Here is a 21,886-nt window from a genome sequence, read left to right on the forward strand (position 1 = left end):
ATTTTCCAAAAAAGTGGTTAAAATTGGTTTAATTGACCGAAAATTGATGTCAAATTGTAGATAATCTTCCGCTAGTTAAGATTCTGAAATCGCCGTGACGATATCTTGCCCAATAAAGACGAAAAGTGATTTCAAAATTTCCAAAAATTTTCCAAAAAAGTGGTTAAAATTGGTTTAATTGACCGAAAATTGATGTCACATAGTAGATAATCTTCCGCTAGTTATGATTCTGAAATCACCGTGACGATATCTCGTCCAATAAAGACGACAAGTGAATTCAAAATTTCAAAAAATTTTCCAAAAAATTGGTTAAAATTGGTTCAATCGACCGAAAATTGGTGTCCAATTGTAGATAATCTTCCGCTAGTTACGATTCTGAAATCGCCGTGACGAAAACTCGTCCAATAAAGACGAAAAGTTAATTCAAAATTTCCAAAATTTTTCCAAAAAAGTGGTAAAAATTAGTTCAATCGACCGAAAATTGGTGTCAAATTGTAGATAATCTTCCGCTAGTTAAGATTCTGAAATCGCCGTGACGATATCTTGCCCAATAAAGACGAAAAGTGATTTCAAAATTTCCAAAAATTTTCCAAAAAAGTGGTTAAAATTGGTTTAATTGACCGAAAATTGATGTCACATTGTAGATAATCTTCCGCTAGTTATGATTCTGAAATCACCGTGACGATATCTCGTCCAATAGAGACGACAAGTGAATTCAAAATTTCAAAAAATTTTCCAAAAAGTGGTTAAAATTGGTTCAATCGACCGAAAATTGGTGTCAAATAGTAGATAATCTTCCGCTAGTTAGGATTCTGATATCGCCGTGACGATATCATGCCCAATAAAAACGAAAAGTGATTTCAAAATTTCCAAAAATTTTCCAAAAAGTGGTTAAAATTGGTTTAATTGACCGAAAATTGATCTCAAATTGTAGATAATCTTCCGATAGTTAAGATTCTGAAATCCCCGCCACGATATTTGGTCCAATAAGCACGCAATGAGAAATCAAAATTTCCAAAAATTTTCCAAAAAAATGGTTAAAATTGGTTTAATCGACTGAAGATTGTTCTTAAATTGTCGATAATCTTCCGCTTGTTACGATTCTGAAATCGCCGCCACGATATCTCGTTCAATAGAGACGAAAAGTGATTTCAAAATTTCCAAAAATTTTCCAAAAAAATGGTTAAAATTGGTTTAATCGACTGAAGATTGTTCTTAAATTGTCGATAATCTTCCGCTTGTTACGATTCTGAAATCGCCGCCACGATATCTCGTTCAATAAAGGCGAAAAGTGAATTCAAAATTTCCAAAAATTTTCCAAAAAAGTGGTTAAAATTGGTTTAATCTACCGAAAATTGATGTCAAATTGTAGATAATCTTCCGCTTGTTACGATTCTGAAATCGCCGCCACGATATCTCGTTCAATAGAGACGAAAAGTGAATTCAAAATTTCCAAAAATTTTCCAAAAAAGTGGTTAAAATTGGTTTAATCGACCGAAAATTGGTGTCAAATTGTAGATAATCTTTCGATAGTTACGATTCTGATATCGCCGTGACGATATCATGCCCAATAAAAACGAAAAGTGATTTCAAAATTTCCAAAAATTTTCCAAAAAGTGGTTAAAATTGGTTTAATTGACCGAAAATTGATCTCAAATTGTAGATAATCTTCCGATAGTTAAGATTCTGAAATCCCCGCCACGATATTTGGTCCAATAAGCACGCAATGAGAAATCAAAATTTCCAAAAATTTTCCAAAAAAATGGTTAAAATTGGTTTAATCGACTGAAGATTGTTCTTAAATTGTCGATAATCTTCCGCTTGTTACGATTCTGAAATCGCCGCCACGATATCTCGTTCAATAGAGACGAAAAGTGATTTCAAAATTTCCAAAAATTTTCCAAAAAAATGGTTAAAATTGGTTTAATCGACTGAAGATTGTTCTTAAATTGTCGATAATCTTCCGCTTGTTACGATTCTGAAATCGCCGCCACGATATCTCGTTCAATAAAGGCGAAAAGTGAATTCAAAATTTCCAAAAATTTTCCAAAAAAGTGGTTAAAATTGGTTTAATCTACCGAAAATTGATGTCAAATTGTAGATAATCTTCCGCTTGTTACGATTCTGAAATCGCCGCCACGATATCTCGTTCAATAGAGACGAAAAGTGAATTCAAAATTTCCAAAAATTTTCCAAAAAAGTGGTTAAAATTGGTTTAATCGACCGAAAATTGGTGTCAAATTGTAGATAATCTTTCGATAGTTACGATTCTGAAATCGCCGTGACGATATCTTGTCCAATAAAGACGAAAAGTGAACTAAAAATTTCCGAAAATTTTCCAAAAAAGTGGTTAAAATTGGTCTTATCGACTGAAGATTGGTCTTAAATTGTAGATAATCTTCCGCTTGTTACGATTCTGAAATCGCCGCCACGATATCTCGTTCAATAGAGACGAAAAGTGAATTCAAAATTTCCAAAAATTTTCCAAAAAAGTGGTTAAAATTGGTTTAATCGACCGAAAATTGGTGTCCAATTGTAGATAATCTTCCGCTAGTTACGATTTCGAAATCGCCGTGACGATATCTTGTCCAATAAAGACGAAAAGTGAACTCAAAATTTGCGAAAATTTTCCAAAAAAGTGGTTAAAAGGGGTTCAATCGACCGAAAATTGGTGTCCAATTGTAGATAATCTTCGGCTAGTTACGATTTCGAAATCGCCGTGACGATATCTTGTCCAATAAAGACGAAAAGTGAACCAAGAATTTCCAAAATTTTTCCAAAAAAGTAGTTAAAATTGGTTCAATCGACCGAAAATTGGTGTCAAATTGTAAATAATCTTCCGCTAGTTACGATTCTGAAATCGTTGCCACGATATCTCGTCCAATAAAGACGAAAAGTGAATTCAAAATTTCCTAAAATTTTCCAAAAAAGTGGTTAAAATTGGTTTAATTTTCTATTGCTCAAAATGGTGTTTTTAAAATTTTTAAATTTTTCCTAGTTTGAAAAGAATGTATGTAATAGTTTCACTGTCAGTAAACTCGGTATAAATAATAATAACCTGGCTAATCTTACGGAAATGTGCGGTAACTTTGCTACAAAGATAATGTAGAATCCGCATATACAACAGTTTGCGTTCACTATGTACACAATGTACTTAATTTTTCTTTTGGCTCTTTTAATATGGGTCAGATCTTCACACGAAATCGACCATGATGAGGTAAGTTGATCCAATTATTATTATTATTACCCCTTTTATTAAATAATTTGGTTCTTGTAGTTTGTGGTTGTCTCCACCACAACTCGGTCCCCCTATATTTCTAACCTCGTAGAAAAAATTGACAATTTTTACCAACCTCTGGTACCACCGGAACATAATCGTTTTCCACAAAATTGCAAAGAAGCTCTAGACCAAGGTTCCAACGTTTCTACGTTTTATTTCGTCAGACCTGAGCTTTCCCCACGACCATTCTTGGTTTTGTGTGATATGCAAACCAGAGGAGGTGGCTGGACTTACGTGGTCAACAGATTTAGTGGCTCCCAAAATTTTGATTTACTCTGGACTGATTACAAACGCGGTTTTGGCAACATTGGAGCAGAATTTTGGCTGGGATTAGACAACTTATACTACCTAACAGGTTGTTTCTTGTTTGTTGCCACATTGTTCTAATTTTCTAAGCAATAGGTCAACAAGTTCATGAAGTACTAATCGAACTTGAGGACTGGGACTTCAAGAAAGTGTACGCCTTTTACAATTTTTTTAGTGTTGGTGGTGAAGATGAAGGTTATATGTTGAAGCTTCTGGGAGGCTATGAGGGTACCGCTGGAGATTCTTTAAGTTATAGCGCTGGCTCGAAGTTTAGCACAAGGGACAAGTACCAAGATGACTTCAGTCACAATTGTGCTAATTATAAAGGTGCAGGGTGGTGGTACCGCGATTGTACCGACACGTTACTAACTGGTAAATATTTTCTGAGGAACGAAGCGACGAATTTGGACGGAATTTATTGGCTGGCATTCCGTGGACCCGATTACAGTCTTAAGCAAGCCAGAATGATGATTAGACCACGAAGGACTAACTCGATGTCTCCCCAAGAGAACACGAATACATAAAATGTTACCCAAATATTTTGGCTTAATTCGATCATTCATTTTTTACAGTGGTCAGATAAATTAAACAAAAAGGAAAAATAGAGCAATAGCTAGTTTAGTTAATTTTTTTTTAATGTTAAACAGATTTACTTGTGTTTCTAGGGCGGAAAATGTTCTGTTTAAATAACTGTATTATATATTTTTTTATATGATATTATTATGTGCAAAGCTATTATTTATATGACCCCTTTAAATAAATTAGGTATACTTCATAATTAATGTAGCGTCTGTTGGTTTTTTATTTTTTACAGATTTTAGTGTCATTCGTAAAAACCGAAATTAGAACGGCTTCAATTAAACGGTATTGTAATAACCGAAAATACTGATATCAATATAATCTACCAATGGCTGTTCGAATGTTAATCTCTTGTGGAGAATTGCCACACTACGTACTAAAGCGTCGGGAACCAAAATCGACTGAAGTCTTTGTATTCTGTAACACAACAACGTTACAAAAATTGTGCTTATTCATTTAGTCGTAGAATACAGTTTCTGGAGTTGTTTATCTCAATTGTGGGTTTTTTGAGGTTATTATTGACATGCAACTTTTTCATTTTTTCGGTTTTATTCAATTATTTTCCGAACTTTCACATTTTCATTTGTAATTTTCCAACTGTTGGGTGTTTAGTTTTTGTAATTTTTTTTCCAATTTTCGATTTCAAATTTTTCGTTTCCGTTTTTTTATTTTCTTTATTTTTTCAGTTTTACGGTTCTGATTTTATAATTTTTCTTTTTTCAATGTGAAATTTTTCAGTTTTTGGATTTTTGTCTTTTTCAGTTTTACGATTTTAAAAAATTCCATTTTTCAATTACATATTTATTTGACTTTTCAATTTTCGATTTTTAATTTTTCAAATTTTCGGTTCTTCGTTTTTTCATTTCTTCAAATTCTCTATTTGCAATTTTTTTTTTTGTTTTTTTATCTATATTTTTACAATTTCTCGATTTTCTATTGTTTTTTCAATTTTTCGTTTCTTTAATTTTTCGATTTGCAATTTTTCAATGTTTTCATTTTTTTTGTTCCTTCAGTTTTACGATTTGCAATTATTCGAGTTTTCATTTTAAAATTTTTCAGTTTTTAGATTTGCAGTTTTTCGATTTTTCAACTTTTAGATTATTTAATTTTTCGTTTTTTCAATTTCAGGTTTTTCAGTTTCTTGATGTAATAATAATAATAATAATAATAATAAAAAAAAATTTGACTTATTCAATTTTACGATTTTAGGATTTTTCGAATTTTCAAATATTCATTTGTAATTTTTCAATTTTTAATTTTCTTTCTTCATTTTTACGACATATGCAATTTTTTGGTTTTCCATTTACCAACTTTTGGGTGCACAGATTTTGTAATTTTTCTTCCATTTTTCGATTTCGAATTTTTCGTTTCGAGTTTTCACTTTCTATATTTTTTAAGCTTTCGGTTTTGATTTTATGTATAATTTTTGGTTTTTACAATCTCAGTTTTTCAGTTTTTTTTTTTTCATTTTTCGATTTGCAATTTTTCTATTTTTTATTTTTTTTTTGTTTCTTCAGTTTTACGATTTGCAACTTTTAAAGTTTTTATTTTTAATGTTTTCAGTTTTTTTATTTTTTAATTTTTCATGTTTTCAGTTCTTCGATTTTTCAACTTTTACATTGTTTACTTTTCCGTTTTTTCAATTTGAGATTTTTCAGTTTCATGAGTTTTAATTTTTCAATTATTGATCGTTAATTTTTCGAGTTTTCCTTTTGTAATTTGTTTGTAATAATAACAATTTTTTTCATTTGTTCAATTATTTTTCGAATAGTCAAATTTTCATTTGTAATTTCCCAATTTTTCAATATTTTTTGTTCCTTCAATTTTACGACATGCAAGTTTTTGAGTTATTTTTTTCCAGTTTTTGGGTGTTTAGATTTTGTAATTTTTGTCCATTTTTCGATTTCGAATTTTTCGTTCCTGATTTTATAATTTTGATCGATTTCAGTGTGAAAAGTTTCTTTTTGGATCTTTTACTTTTTCAATTTTACGATTTTTGAAATTTTTCAAATTTTCGATTTTTCGTTCCTTGATTTCTTCAGATTTTTCGATTTAGTTTCACTAGTTTTTAATTTTTCAGTTTTTTGATTTTTTAATTCTTCATGTTTTCAAAACGCAAAAATGTCTTAGTCCACGATACATCAAAAAGCGGCATTTCTGTACAAAACTTTAATTCGTATTTCACGAGCATTGCCTCTGATATAGTAAAAAATTTACCTAGTCCTAAGCTTGATCCTGTTGTTTCTCTTTGTGTTAATAACTATGATATTTTGTGTCATAACTATTTTATTTTTAAGGAAGTATCTGTTGGCTTTGTACACGGTGTCATTGCAAGTTTAAAAACGAGTCGAGCTAGGGATATATTCGGTTTAAATGTGGAAGTACTAAAAAGTATTAAGGATATAATTGCTAGTCCATTGACCAAACTGATCAATGCATGTATAAGAGAGGCTGTTTTCCCAGATTGTCTCAAGAAGGCGGTGGTAGTGCCCTTACTTAAAAAAGATGATCCCCAAGATATAAATAACTATCGGCCTATTTCACTCCTTCCCGTTTTCTCAAAGGTTCTTGAAAAAGTCCTTGCAATTCAATTGGACAGTTATTTTGAAGACAATAACATTTTCTCTGCTCATCAGTTCGGGTTTAGAAAAGGTAGATCCCCTGTGGACGCACTGCTTTCTCTCACTGACAAGGTATGCAATGCTTTTGACTCAAAGGAAACACTTCTAGTAGAATATTTGGACCTATCAAAGGCCTTCGATTGTATGTGTCATACTACCCTTATTCGTAAGCTTTATGCATACAATTTACATCCCCTGAGCTGCAGACTACTAACTTCCTTTCTGAGCAGTCGTATGCAGAGGGTAAGTTTTGAGGGGAAACAATCTGAAGATATCCCTATCAAGTTAGGCATCCCTCAAGGATCTATACTCGGGCCGCTGTTATTCATTATTTTCACAAATGATTTCGCATCGCATTTGAAAGAAGGTGGCACTATTTTATATGCTGATGACACTACTCTGACCAGCAGTGGAAAGTGTTTACAAAAAGCAGCAGAGAGCGCTGAAACATCGCGATCAATAGCTTCCGATTGGTTTAACAGCAACAACTTAGTAATTAATAAAAAGAAGTGTGTCAACATGCATTTTACTCTAAAGCTCATGGACACTGCAAATTTAGATTCTTCCACATCCCCGACATTTGAACATTCTGTCAATTTCTTGGGTCTAACGCTCGATTCCAAATTACGATGGGATCTTCACGGGGATTGCGTAAACAAAAAAAATTAATAAAAATATATATCTGCTACGCAACCTAGCATCTAATGTATCGCAAGTAACCCTAAAAGCTTGTTATTTCGGCATAATTCACAATATTCTTAATTATGGCCTACTTATCTGGGGCCATTCTTCTTCCAGGCACCGCTTGTTTGCAGCGCAAAGAAGGGCCATTAGAATCCTTGCAAACTTACATTACAGGGCCGACTGCCGAGCAGCTTTCAAAGAATTGGGAATTCTTACGTTTCCTTGTATGTTCATTTTGCAATGTTGCTTATATGTAAAATCGAATATATCTAGATTTCACACTCATGCAAGCATCCACACGTACTCTACTCGTCGTAGACACAATTTAAATCAAGAATATGTACGCCTAGATAAAACTGCTACTGGCCACAGATATTATGCTTCCAAATTTTTTAATGCACTACCAACAGTAATGAGAAATTTAAATATACATGTATTTAAAGATACTTTAAAACGTTTGTTGATCAAAAATGCGTTTTATTCGTATGAAGAATATTTGTCTTTTAAATTCAAGTGATGTTCATTGTGTGTGTACTTGTAATATTATATGTGAATATGTATTTTTTTTTTGACCTGTGCAAAAAACAATTTGTTGTAGCATTAATAAACTTTACTTTACTTTACTTTACTTACTTATTTTTCCGATTTTTCAAGTTTTAGGTTTTTTGATTTTTGGTTTTCTCAATTTTAGATTTTTCAGTTTCATAATTTTTTATTTTTCTATTTTGGATTTCCAGCTTTTCTAGTTTTTATTTTAAATATGTAACCATAATAGTAATTTCAAACATTTTTCACTTTTTCAATTTTACGATTTTAGATTTTTTTCATTTTAAAATTATTGGATTTTAAAATTTTTTCATTTATTCAATGATTTTTCGAATTTTCAAATTTTAATTTGCTATTTTCAGTTTATCATTTTCATTTCTTAAAGTCTTTGATTTTTGGTTTTCCAACTGTGGGTGTAATTTAGATTTTGTAATTTTTCTTTCATTTTTCGGTTTATTTTTTGTATTTTTTCTGTTTTTCTTTATTTCAGTGTGCAACTTTTCAGTTTTTCAATTTGCAATTTTCCAGTTTTCAATTTCTTGATTTTTTCAACTTTGAGATTTCTCAAATTTTGGATTTTTCAATTTTAGATTTTTCAGTTTCTCGTTTTTTCAATTTTTGAATTTGACGAGATGCAACTTTTTGAGTTTTGATTTTCCAACTTTTGGGTATTTCGATTTTGTAATTTTTCTTCCATTTTTTGATTTGGAATTTTTCGTTTCGGTTTTTTATTTTCTTTATTTTTTCCATTTTTCAGTTCTGATTTTATAATGTGTCTTCAATGTGAAATTTTTCAGTTCTTGGAGTTTTGTCTTTTTCAATTTTACGATTTTAGAAATTTTCCATTTTTCAATTATTTGTCTTTTGAATATTCGATGTTTAATTTTTCAAATTTTCGATTCTTCGTTTTCTCCTTTCTCCAAATTTTCGCTTTGAACTATTTATTTTCGGTTATTCAGTGTTCCGATTTAATAATTTTTCGTTTTTAAATCAGTTTTTTCAGTTTTTCGTTTCTTTAATTTTTCGATTTGCAGTTTTTCAATTTTTTATTTTTTTTGTTTCTTCAGTCTTATTTTTAAATTTTTCAGTTTTTCGATTTATTAATTTATCATGTTTTCAGTTTTTAGATTTGCCGTTTTTCGATTTTTCAAGATTTAGATTGTTTAATTTTTCTTTTTGTCAATTTCAGGTTTCTCAGTTTCATGATGTAATAATATCAATAATTAAAAAAAATCACTTATTCAATTGTACGATTTTAGAATTTTTCCAATTTTCAATTATTGGATTTTAAAAATTTTCATTTATTCAATTGTTTTTCGAATTTTCAAATTTTCATTCGTAATTTTTTAATTTTTAATTTATTTTGTTTTCATTTTCCAATTTTTGGGTATTTAAATGTTGTAATTTTTCTTCCATTTTTCGATTTCGAATTTTTCGTTTCAGTTTTTTACTTTCTTTATTTTTTCAAGTTTTCGGTTCTGATTTTAATATTTTTCTTTTTTTAATGTGAAATTTTTCAATTTTACGATTTTAAAAATTTTTCATTTTTCAATTATTAGACTTTAGAATTTTGACATTTATTTGATTTTTCAATTTTTCGATTTTTAATTTTTCAAAATTTCGACTTTCGAATGTTCTAATTTAATAATTTTTCAAGTTTTTATTTTTAAATTTTTCGGTTTTTTAATTTTTCAATTTTTCAACTTTTAGATTGTTTAATTTTCCTAGTTTTCATTTTAAATATGTAATAATAATAATTTCAAATATGTTTTCACTTTTCCAACTTTACGATTTTAGAATTTTTCCATTTTTTCAATTATTGGATTTTAAAACTTTTTCGTTTATTAAATTATTTTTCGAATTTTCAAATTCTCATTTGTAATTTTCTCAATTTCTCACTTTTTTTTATTTTTTCAATTTTACGACATTCAACCTTTTGAGTTTTCATTTTCTAATTTTTGTTTGTTTGGATTTTGCAATTTTTCTTTCATTTTTCGATTTCGAATTCTTCGTTTTGGTTTTTTATTTTCTTTATTTTTTCAATTTTTAGGTTGAGATTTTGTTTTTTTTTAATGTGAAATTTTTCAGTTTTTGGATTTTTCAGTTTTTTAATTTTAGGATTCTAGGAATTTTCCGTTTTTCAATTATTTGATTTTAAAACTTTTTCGTTTATTTGACTTGCCAATTTTTTGGTTCTTCGTTTTTTCATTTCTTCAAATTTTAGATTTGGAAATTTTATTTTCGCAATTTATTTTCTCTTCGAATTTTGATTTCTTAGATTTTGCAATTTTTTTTAGATTTTTCAGTTTCATGATTTTTAATTTTTCTATTTTGGATTTCCAGCTTTTCTAGTTTTGATTTTAAATACATATGTAACCATAATAGTAATTTCAAACAATTTTCACTTTTTCAATTTTACGATTTTAGATTTTTTTTCACTTTAAAATTATTGGATTTTAAAATTTTTTCATTTATTCAATTATTTTTCGAATTTTCAAATTTTAATTTGCTATTTTCCAGTTTTTCATTTTCATTTTTTAAAGTTTTTGATTTTTGGTTTTCCAACTGTGGGTGAAATTTAGATTTTGTAATTTTTCTTTCATTTTTCGGTTTATTTTTTGTATTTTTTCAGTTTTTCTTTTTTTCAGTGTGCAACTTTTCAGTTCTTCGATTTGCGATTTTCCAGTTTTCAATTTCTTGATTTTTCAACTTTGAGATTTCTCAAATTTTGGATTTTTCAATTATAGATTTTTCAGTTTCTCGTTTCTTCAATTTTTCATTTCTTCAATTTTTTATTAGCATTTTTTCTAGTTTACATTTTTGGGTTTTTCTAATTTTTCGATTCGATCTGTTTTCTCTTCTTTCCAATTTTTCAATTCATTAATTTGATTTTTGGTTTTTCAATTTTTCAATTTTTAGATTGTTTAATTTTTCATTTTGTCATTTAATAATTAAAAAAAAATACTTATTTAATTGTACGATTTTATAATTTTTTCCAATTTTCAATTATTGGATTTTAAAGCTTTTTCATTTATTCGACTTTTCAATTTTTAGGTTTTAATTTTCCAATTCTTCAATTCTTCGTTTTTCAATTTCTTCAAAATTTCAATTTGCACTTTTTCTTTTCTGTTTTTATTATCTTTTTATAATAATAATAATATTCTTTTTTGCAACTTTTCGATTTTTCAATGTTCGGATTTTATCTTTTGGCTTTTACAATCTCAGTTTTTCAATTTTTCTTCTCTTTAATTTTATGAGTTTTCATTTTAAAATTTTTCAGTTTTTCGATTTTTTAACTTTAGTTTGTTTAATTTTTCGTTTTTCAATTTTAGATTTTCCAGTTTCATGACTTTGAATTTTTCAATTTTTGATTAGTAACTTTTCTAGGTTTCATTTTAAATATGTAATAATTTAAAAAAAATTTCACTTTTTAGGTTTTATTCAATTATTTTCCGAATTTTCACATTTTCATTTGTAATTTTCCAACTGTTGGGTGTTCAGTTTTTGTAATTTTTTTTCCATTTTTCGATTTCAAATTTTTCGTTTCCGTTTTGTTATTTTCTTCATTTTTTCAGTTTTACGGTTCTGATTTTATAATTTTTCTTTTTTCAATGTGAAATTTTTCAGTTTTTGGATTTTTGTCTTTTTCAGTTTTACGATTTTAAAAATTTCCATTTTTCAATTACATATTTATTTGACTTTTCAATTTTCGATTTTTAATTTTTCAAATTTTCGGTTCTTCGTTTTTTCATTTCTTCAAATTCTCTATTTGCAATTTTTATTTTCGTTTTTTTATCTTTATTTTTACAATTTTTCGATTTTCCATTGTTTTTTCAATTTTTCGTTTCTTTAATTTTTAGATTTGCAATTTTTCAATTTTTTTTTTTTGGTCTTTCAGTTTTACGATTTGCAACTATTCGAGTTTTCATTTTAAAATTTTTCAGTTTTTCGATTTTTTATTTTTTCATGTTTTCAGTTTTTAGATTTGCAGTTTTTCGATTTTTCAACTTTTATATTGTTTAATTTTTCGTTTTTTCAATTTCGGGTTTTTCAGTTTTTTAGTGTAATAATAATAATAATAATTAAAAAAAAATTGACTTATTCAATTTTACGATTTTGGAATTTTTCGAATTTTCAAATATTCATTTGTAATTTTTCATTTTTTTTTCATTTTTACGACATATGCAACTTTTTGGTTTTCATTTTCCAACTTTTGGGTGTTTAGATTTTGTAATTTTTCTTCCATTTTTCGATTTGGAATTTTTCGTTTCGGTTTTTTACTTTCTTTATTTTTTCAGGCTTTCGGTTCTGATTTTATAATTTTTCTTTTTTCAATGTGAAATTTTTCAATTTTACGATTTTAGAAATTTTTCATTTTTCAATTATTAGACTTTAGAATTTTGACGTTTATTTGACTTTTCAATTTTTCGATTTTTTTTGTCTTTATTTTTACAATTTTTCGATTTTCTAATGTTCTGATTTAATAATTTTTGATTTTTACAGTCTCAGTTTCTTCTTTTCTTTAATTTTTCGATTTGCAATTTTTCAGTCTTTGATTTTTTTTGTTTCTTCAGTTTTACGATTTGCAACTCTTCAAGTTTGTATTTTTAAATTTTTCAGTTTTTCGATTTTTTAATTTTTTGTTTTCAGTTTTTCGACTTGCTATTTTCGTTTTTTCAATTTTGGATTTTTCAATTTCATGGTTTTTAATTTTTCACCTTTTGATTTGCGATTTTTCTGGTTTTACGATTTTAGAATTTTTCCATTTTTCAATTATTGGATTTTAAAACTTTTTCATTTATTCAATTATTTTCCGAATTTTCAAACTTTCATTTATTTCTCAATTTTTTATTATTTTTTTTTTCAATTTTACGATATTGCACTTTTTGAGTTTTCATTTTCTAATTTTTGGATGTTTGGATTTTGTAATTTTTCTTTTATTTTTCGAATTCGAATTTTTCGTTTTGGTTTTTATTTCCTTAATTTTTAAAATTTTTCAGTTCTGATTTTGTAATGTTTTTTCAAAGTGAAATTTTTCAGTTTTTGGATTTTTCAGTCCTTTAATTTTACGATTCTAGAAATTTTCCATTTTTCAATTATTTGATTTTAAAACTTTGAGTTTTCATTTTTTTGATTCTTCGTTTTTCATTTCTTCAAATTTTGTTTCGCAATTTATTTATACATTTTTAAAATTTTTCGATTTTTCCATGTTCCGATTTATTAATGTTCGCTTCTTAGATTTTGCAATTTTTCGATTTACAGTCTCACGAGTTTTTAATTTTTCATGTCTTCAGTTTTCCGATTTTTCAAGTTTTAGATTGTTTATTTTTTCATTTTTTCAATTTTAGATTTTTCAGTTTCATGATTTTTAATTTTCCAATTTTGTATTTCTAATTTTTCTAGTTCTGATTTTAAATACGTAATCGTAATAATAATAATTTCTACCATTTTTCAAATATTGGATTTTAAAACTTTTTCATTTATTCAATTATTTTTCTCAATTTTACGACAATCAACTTTTTGAGTTTTCCTTTTTCAAATTTTTGTTTGTTTGGATTTTGCAATTTTTGTTTCATATTTCGATTTCGAATTTTTCGTTTTGGTTTTTTATTTTCTTTATTTTTTCAATTTTTCGGTTCAGATTTTGTTGTTTTTTTCAATGTGAAATTTTTCAGTTTTTTAGTTTTACGATTCTAGGAATTTTCCATTTTTCAATTATTTGTTTTTAAAACTTTTTCATTCATTTTGACTTTCCAATTTTTATTTTCGGTTTTATTATCCTTATTTTTTCAATTTTTCGTTTCTATAGTTTACAGTTTTTTGATTTTTTGATTTTTCAAGTCTTCAGTTTTCCGATTTAGTTTTTCGTTTTTTCAATTTTAGATTTTTCAGTTTCATGATTTTCAATTTTTCAATTTTTGATCGTCAATTTTTTCAGTTTTCCTTTTGTAATGATATAATTTCAAAAATTTTCATTTATTCAATTATTTTTCGAAAATTGAAATTTGTAGTTACTTTTTTCTTTTAGATTTCGGGCCCCAGAAGTCATATCCGCTTTCATTTCTTCGATATCTCCAATGGTTCTTCCAAAATCGCCCTTTGAAATGTACAAAAATGTGCAAAATACCACCAATTCTTGGACCAATTTTCAAGGAAATTTTCGAAATTTCACTAAATACATTTTCTTGTAAATTTCGGGTCCCAGAAGTCATATCCGCTTTCATTTCTTCGATATCTCCAATGGTTCTTCCAAAATCGTCATTTGAAATGTACAAAAATGTGCAAAATACCACCAATTCTTGGACCAATTTTCAACAAAATTTTCGAAATTTCATTAAATACATTTTCTTGTAGATTTCGGGCCCCAGAAGTCATATCAGCTTTCATTTTGTTGAAAATTGCTTTAGATTTTTTTTCATTTTAAAATCATTGGATTTTAAAATTTTTTCATTTATTATTATCATTTTTCGCTATTTTTCAGTTTTTCATTTTCATTTTTTAATGTATTTGATTTTTGGTTTTCCAACTGTGGGTGTAATTTAGATTTTGTAATTTTTCTTTCATTTTTCGGTTTATTTTTTGTATTTTTTCAGTTTTTCTTTATTTCAGTGTGCAACTTTTCAGTTTTTCGATTTGCAATTTTCCAGTTTTCAATTTTAGATTTTTCAGTTTCTCGTTTTTCCAATTTTTCATTTGTTCAGTTTTTTATTAGCATTTTTTCTAGTTTACGGTTTTGGATTTTTCCAGTTTTTTTATTCGATTTGTTGTCTCTTCTTTCCAGTTTTTCGTTTCATTAATTTGATTTTTAGATTTTCAGTTCTTCGATTTTCCAACTTTTCTAATAAAAAATTGGAAAACTGCAAAATTGTAAAATCGAAAAATCAAAAATGAAAAATGCGAAAGTACAAAATCAAAGCTTTGAAAATTTTAAAAATCGGAATCACGAACTTAAAAAATTAAAGAAATCGGAAAAGAAACATTGAAAAAAATAAAGGAAAGAAAATTTGCAGAGTTCAAAAAATTTCAAATCAAAAAACTGAAAAATTTGAATGTCGAGAAATTCAAAAATTGAAGTTAATAAACGAAAAATTATAAAACTGAAACACCGAAAAATAGAAATATTGAAAATTGAAAGAAAATAAAAACACCAAAAATTGTGATATCTAAAGTTGATCGAAGAGAAGTTGCAAAAATTGTGATTTTTTTCCAAAAATGTGGATGTCTAGGGTGAAAACTCAGAACATGTCTCAGAAAAGAAAATAGCGTCAGAAAAAATATGGTCGGGAAAATTGGGAAATCGCGTCCTAGCGCTTTTGACGGGGAGTAGTTTATCTTTGACACTGCCGAACTAATATTTATATAAATAATATTTAGTATTCTAAGTTTGAGAAAGCGTAAACGTAACATTTTCACTGTTTACAAACTTGATATAGATAACCACTCCAAATAGATCGACGACCTACTAAATAATCTTAGGGATAAAATTTCGATAAATACAATACGAACAGCGTACAAGGAACAGTTTGTTATTGACAACGAATAAAATGCACTCACTTGTTTTCCTGGCAGTTATAATTTCGGCGACATGTTTAGTCAACCATGATGAAGAAGTAAGTCCACGCAGACATAATTCGTTTTACCAATTCTAGTTCTTATAGAATGTGGGTGTCTCCACCTCACCCATTCTCCTAAACTACATCTTTAATCTCGTAATGAGAGCTGATAACCTTGCCCAACGCGTAAAAAAACTAGAGAAAATAATTACAGATTCAGAAACCAAGATAGAAAGAGTGGAACCATTCAAAATGTTAGCACAAGGTCCTCAACAAAGTTGCCATCACGCCCTACAACAGGGCTACTTTGACTCCACTTTTTATTATATCAAGCCCACGCTTGCCAAACGGCCATTCTTGGTCTTGTGCGACATGGAGACCCTGAGGGGCGGTTGGACCTACGTCCTCAACAGGTACAACGGGTCTCAAAAGTTCGATTTACCGTGGCATTACTACAAACACGGGTTTGGCAACATCAACGGAGACTTTTGGTTGGGGTTGGACTCCTTACACTATTTAACAGGTTTTTATCTCGTTTTGTTGCGACAAAATTGTTTTTTTTTTTTTTATAATAGGTGACCAAAATAATGAGCTATTCGTGGAACTGGAAGATTGGAACTCGGACAAAGCATACGCGTTGTACGATTCTTTTGAAGTTGGTGATGAAGATGAAGGTTATATGTTGAAGAAGTTGGGAGGATACCAGGGCAGTGCTGGGGATTCGTTCAGTGATAGTCTTGGCTCTAAGTTCAGCACGTTAGACCACAACCGAGATCCCCAAACTTTCGAATGTGTTTTTAAAAAAAATGCAGGATGGTGGTTCCGCAATTGCAGCGAATCATTGCTTACTGGTGAATATTACGAGGAGAGTGAAATGTTCGAAAAGAGGGATGGAATCTATTGGACTACATTCCGTGGAAAGAATTACTATCTTAAGCATGCGAAGATGATGATTAGACCAGCGCCACTGACTAGGATGTTACAGTCTCCCGAAAGCACTGTTTAATGTAAAATTCGTGATGACTAATTGTTTTTAGAACAATTTTATCTACTCCTATAATTTACTAAATTAAAAAAGATGTCGGTGATGTCTAAATCTATTTCCACTGTTTGCATACTCGATTTGGATCGGATATAGTGTGGGTTGTGGCGTACGTCGGCGCCGCGCCCTGGATCGACCAGTGCCGCTGTAAATCTAGGCGATGGGGTCGCTTCAGACATTTCAGTTGATAAATTATGTCTAAATCTCTGAGGAAGAAACAATATACATATATACAGAAAAATCGTAAGCCTATAAAATTTTTCATTTTGCATTTTTTCGAAATTTTCCGATTTTTGAATTATTTTTCAAATTTTCACTTTTAGTTATGTGTTTTATTTTTTGTTTTCAGTTTTGCGATTGTTCGATTTATTTCGGTTTCTCAATTTTTTAGTGTTTTCGATTTTTATTTTCTCGATTTAATATTATACGATTTTTCATTTGTAGCTAGTTTAATGTTCGTTGTTTTTAATTTAGCGATTTTTCGTTTCTCTATTTTTAATTTTGAAGTTCAATTTTTCAATTATAAATTTATTTTCACTTTTTCAAATTCTTAAATTATTCGATGTTTCATGCTGCACGTTTTCGATTTTTCATTGTCAGTTTTTTCCAATTTTTGAACTATTTTTCAATTTTTTAATTTTTAGTTATTTTTTTTTATGTTTTCAATTTTGCGATTTTTCGTTCCTCAATTTTTAATTTTCGGATTTTTCAACTTTTCTGTTCTTCAATTTTCAACTTTTCGAGTATCAGTTCTTAAACTTTTCAAGGTTTCATTGTTGCAGTTTTTCTATTTTTCAATTTTGCAGCTTTTCGATTTTTACTTTCTCGAATTGAAATGTTGCGACTTAGTAATTTTTAGATATATTTTAATTTTTCGTTGATTTCAATTTTGCGATTTTTCAAATCTCAATATTTAATTTGACGATTTTGCAATTTTACGATTTTACAACTTTTAAGTTTCTCAATTCTTCAATTTTATATTTCTTTTTTTCGTTTTGCGGTTTGTCGTTTTCCGGTTTTTAAACATTTTAAAATTTGTTTCGCTTCAGCTTTTATATCAGTGCAAAGACAAAAAAATCGAAAAGTTAAAAATAATTGGAAAATCGAAAATTTTAAAAATCCCGAAAATTGAAAAAATGGAATATAGAAGAACCGAAAACTCGAAAAATCAAAAATCTAGAATTTTAAAAATCGAAAAATTGAAATATCGAAAAGTTGAAAATTTGAGAAACCGAAATATAAAACAGCCGAAAATTGAAAAATCTAAAGTTTAAAAAACGAATAACTGAAAATCGGGAAATCAGAAGTCGAAAAATCGTAAGCTTATAAAATTTTTCATTTTGCATTTTTTCGATATTTTCGGATTTTTAATTATTTTTCAAATTTTCAGTTCTAGTTATGTGTTTTAATTTTTTGTTTTCAGTTTTGCGATTGTTCGATTATATAATTTTTCGGTTTCTCAATTTTTCGATTTTCGATTCCTCAATTTTTTAGTGTATGCGATTTTTATTTTCTCGATTTAATATTATACGATTTTTCATTTGTAGCTATTTTAATGTTCGTTGTTTTTAATTTTGCGATTTTTCGTTTCTCTATTTTTAATTTTTAAGTTCAATTTTTCAATTATAAATTTATTTTCACTTTTAAAATTCTAAAATTATTCGATGTTTCATGCTGCACGTTTTCGATTTTCCATTGTCAGTTTTTTCCAATTTTTGAACTATTTTTCAATTTTTTAATTTTTAGTTATTTTATTTTTATGTTTTCAATTTTGCGATTTTTCGTTCCTCAATTTTTAATTTTCGGATTTTTCAACTTTTCTGTTCTTCAATTTTCAACTTTTCGAGTATCAGTTCTTAAACTTTTCGAGGTTTCATTGTTGCAATTTTTCTATTTTTCGATTTTGCAGCTTTTCGATTTTTACTTTCTGGAATTGAAATGTTGCGACTTAGTAATTTTTAGATATATTTTAATTTTTCGTTGATTTCAATTTTGCGATTTTTCAAATCTCAATATTTAATTTGACGATTTTGCAATTTTACGATTTTCCAATTTTTAAGTTTTTCAAGTCTTCAATTTTATATTTCTTTTTTTCATTTTGCGGTTTGTCGTTTTCCGGTTTTTAAACATTTTAAAATTTGTTTCGCTTCAACTTTTATATCAGTGCAAAGACAAAAAAATCGAAAAGTTAAAAAAAAAACGGAAAATCGAAAATTTTAAAAATCCCGAAAATTGAAAAAATGGAATATAGAAGAACCGAAAACTCGAAAAATCAAAAATCTAGAATTTTAAAAATCGAAAAATTAAAATATCGAAAAGTTGAACAATTGAGAAATCGAAATATAAAACAGCCGAAAATTGAAAAATCCAAAGTTTAAAAAATGAAAAACTGAAAATCGGGAAATCAGAAGTCGAAAAATCGTAAGCTTATAAAATTTTTCATTTTGCATTTTTTCGATATTTTCCGATTTTTGAATTATTTTTCAAATTTTCAGTTCTAGTTATGTGTTTTAATTTTTTGTTTTCATTTTTGCGATTCTTCGACTATATAATTTTTCGGTTTCTCAATTTTTCGATTTTCGATTCCTCAATTTTTTAGTGTATGCGATTTTTATTTTCTCGATTTAATATTATACGATTTTTCATTTGTAGCTATTTTAATGTTCGTTGTTTTTAATTTTGCGATTTTTCGTTTCTCTATTTTTAATTTTTAAGTTCAATTTTTCAATTATAAATTTATTTTCACTTTTAAAATTCTAAAATTATTCGATGTTTCATGCTGCACGTTTTCGATTTTCCATTGTCAGTTTTTTCCAATTTTTGAACTATTTTTCAATTTTTTAATTTTTAGTTATTTTATTTTTATGTTTTCAATTTTGCGATTTTTCGTTCCTCAATTTTTAATTTTCGGATTTTTCAACTTTTCTGTTCTTCAATTTTCAACTTTTCGAGTATCAGTTCTTAAACTTTTCGAGGATTCATTGTTGCAATTTTTCTATTTTTCGATTTTGCAGCTTTTCGATTTTTACTTTCTGGAATTGAAATGTTGCGACTTAGTAATTTTTAGATATATTTTAATTTTTCGTTGATTTCAATTTTGCGATTTTTCAAATCTCAATATTTAATTTGACGATTTTGCAATTTTACGATTTTCCAATTTTTAAGTTTTTCAATTCTTCAATTTTATATTTCTTTTTTTCGTTTTGCGGTTTGTCGTTTTCCGGTTTTTAAACATTTTAAAATTTGTTTCGCTTCAGCTTTTATATCAGTGCAAAGACAAAAAAATCGAAAAGTTAAAAATAATTGGAAAATCGAAAATTTTAAAAATCCCGAAAATTGAAAAAATGGAATATAGAAGAACCGAAAACTCGAAAAATCAAAAATCTAGAATTTTAAAAATCGAAAAATTAAAATATCGAAAAGTTGAAAATTTGAGAAACCGAAATATAAAACAGCCGAAAATTGAAAAATCTAAAGTTTAAAAAACGAATAACTGAAAATCGGGAAATCAGAAGTCGAAAAATCGTAAGCTTATAAAATTTTTCATTTTGCATTTTTTCGATATTTTCGGATTTTTAATTATTTTTCAAATTTTCAGTTCTAGTTATGTGTTTTAATTTTTTGTTTTCAGTTTTGCGATTGTTCGATTATATAATTTTTCGGTTTCTCAATTTTTAGATTTTCGATTCCTCATTTTTTTAGTGTTTTCGATTTTTATTTTCTCGATTTAATATTATACGATTTTTCATTTGTAGCTATTTTAATGTTCGTTGTTTTAAATTTTGCGATTTTTCGTTTCTCTATTTTTAATTTTTAAGTTCAATTTTTCAATTATAAATTTATTTTCACTTTTAAAATTCTAAAATTATTCGATGTTTCATGCTGCACGTTTTCGATTTTCCATTGTCAGTTTTTTCCAATTTTTGAACTATTTTTCAATTTTTTAATTTTTAGTTATTTTATTTTTATGTTTTCAATTTTGCGATTTTTCGTTCCTCAATTTTTAATTTTCGGATTTTTCAACTTTTCTGTTCTTCAATTTTCAACTTTTCGAGTATCAGTTCTTAAACTTTTCGAGGTTTCATTGTTGCAATTTTTCTATTTTTCGATTTTGCAGCTTTTCGATTTTTACTTTCTGGAATTGAAATGTTGCGACTTAGTAATTTTTAGATATATTTTAATTTTTCGTTGATTTCAATTTTGCGATTTTTCAAATCTCAATATTTAATTTGACGATTTTGCAATTTTACGATTTTCCAATTTTTAAGTTTTTCAAGTCTTCAATTTTATATTTCTTTTTTTCATTTTGCGGTTTGTCGTTTTCCGGTTTTTAAACATTTTAAAATTTGTTTCGCTTCAACTTTTATATCAGTGCAAAGACAAAAAAATCGAAAAGTTAAAAAAAAAACGGAAAATCGAAAATTTTAAAAATCCCGAAAATTGAAAAAATGGAATATAGAAGAACCGAAAACTCGAAAAATCAAAAATCTAGAATTTTAAAAATCGAAAAATTAAAATATCGAAAAGTTGAACAATTGAGAAATCGAAATATAAAACAGCCGAAAATTGAAAAATCCAAAGTTTAAAAAATGAAAAACTGAAAATCGGGAAATCAGAAGTCGAAAAATCGTAAGCTTATAAAATTTTTCATTTTGCATTTTTTCGATATTTTCCGATTTTTGAATTATTTTTCAAATTTTCAGTTCTAGTTATGTGTTTTAATTTTTTGTTTTCATTTTTGCGATTCTTCGACTATATAATTTTTCGGTTTCTCAATTTTTCGATTTTCGATTCCTCAATTTTTTAGTGTATGCGATTTTTATTTTCTCGATTTAATATTATACGATTTTTCATTTGTAGCTATTTTAATGTTCGTTGTTTTTAATTTTGCGATTTTTCGTTTCTCTATTTTTAATTTTTAAGTTCAATTTTTCAATTATAAATTTATTTTCACTTTTAAAATTCTAAAATTATTCGATGTTTCATGCTGCACGTTTTCGATTTTCCATTGTCAGTTTTTTCCAATTTTTGAACTATTTTTCAATTTTTTAATTTTTAGTTATTTTATTTTTATGTTTTCAATTTTGCGATTTTTCGTTCCTCAATTTTTAATTTTCGGATTTTTCAACTTTTCTGTTCTTCAATTTTCAACTTTTCGAGTATCAGTTCTTAAACTTTTCGAGGTTTCATTGTTGCAATTTTTCTATTTTTCGATTTTGCAGCTTTTCGATTTTTACTTTCTGGAATTGAAATGTTGCGACTTAGTAATTTTTAG

General features: G+C 27.3%; 2 protein-coding genes across 3 annotated transcripts; both read left to right on the plus strand.

Moving 5' to 3' along the window:
- Positions 1–3,104: 3,104 nt before the first annotated feature.
- LOC135131399 (angiopoietin-related protein 2-like) lies at positions 3,105–4,331 on the plus strand. Its single transcript, XM_064059145.1, has 3 exons — positions 3,105–3,217; positions 3,278–3,635; positions 3,683–4,331. The coding sequence occupies exons 1-3, from the start codon at positions 3,140–3,142 to the stop codon at positions 4,108–4,110; spliced, it is 864 nt and encodes a 287-aa protein (XP_063915215.1). The 5' UTR covers positions 3,105–3,139; the 3' UTR covers positions 4,111–4,331.
- An 11,202-nt stretch (positions 4,332–15,533) lies between these two features.
- Positions 15,534–16,657, plus strand: LOC135131509 (angiopoietin-related protein 2-like). 2 transcript variants are annotated; one of them, XM_064059286.1, is made up of 3 exons: positions 15,534–15,626; positions 15,675–16,092; positions 16,145–16,657. In XM_064059286.1, exons 1-3 carry the CDS (start codon positions 15,561–15,563, stop codon positions 16,573–16,575), a joined length of 915 nt encoding a protein of 304 aa, XP_063915356.1. In that variant the 5' UTR covers positions 15,534–15,560; the 3' UTR covers positions 16,576–16,657. The 2 variants fall into 2 exon arrangements, with proteins under 2 accessions (XP_063915356.1, XP_063915357.1); XM_064059287.1 differs by having other exon boundaries at positions 15,554–15,626; positions 15,666–16,092.
- The last annotated feature ends 5,229 nt before the right edge of the window (positions 16,658–21,886 follow it).

This window comes from Zophobas morio, unplaced genomic scaffold (genome assembly GCF_036711695.1).
Source record: "Zophobas morio isolate AGI-343-1 ecotype UQ-CSIRO unplaced genomic scaffold, CSIRO_AGI_Zmor_V1 ptg000020l, whole genome shotgun sequence".
NCBI lineage: Eukaryota > Metazoa > Arthropoda > Insecta > Coleoptera > Tenebrionidae > Zophobas > Zophobas morio.

Bases quoted from the DNA above. Each gene is read 5' to 3' on its own strand.
- LOC135131399 (XM_064059145.1), top strand. From the start codon at position 3,140: ATGTACACAATGTACTTAATTTTTCTTTTGGCTCTTTTAATATGGGTC. The intron at 3,218-3,277 runs GTAAGTTGATCC...TGGTTCTTGTAG, and splicing joins ACGAAATCGACCATGATGAG to TTTGTGGTTGTCTCCACCAC. The intron at 3,636-3,682 runs GTTGTTTCTTGT...TCTAAGCAATAG, and splicing joins CAACTTATACTACCTAACAG to GTCAACAAGTTCATGAAGTA.
- LOC135131509 (XM_064059286.1), top strand. From the start codon at position 15,561: ATGCACTCACTTGTTTTCCTGGCAGTTATAATTTCGGCGACATGTTTA. The intron at 15,627-15,674 runs GTAAGTCCACGC...TAGTTCTTATAG, and splicing joins TAGTCAACCATGATGAAGAA to AATGTGGGTGTCTCCACCTC. The intron at 16,093-16,144 runs GTTTTTATCTCG...TTTTTATAATAG, and splicing joins CTCCTTACACTATTTAACAG to GTGACCAAAATAATGAGCTA.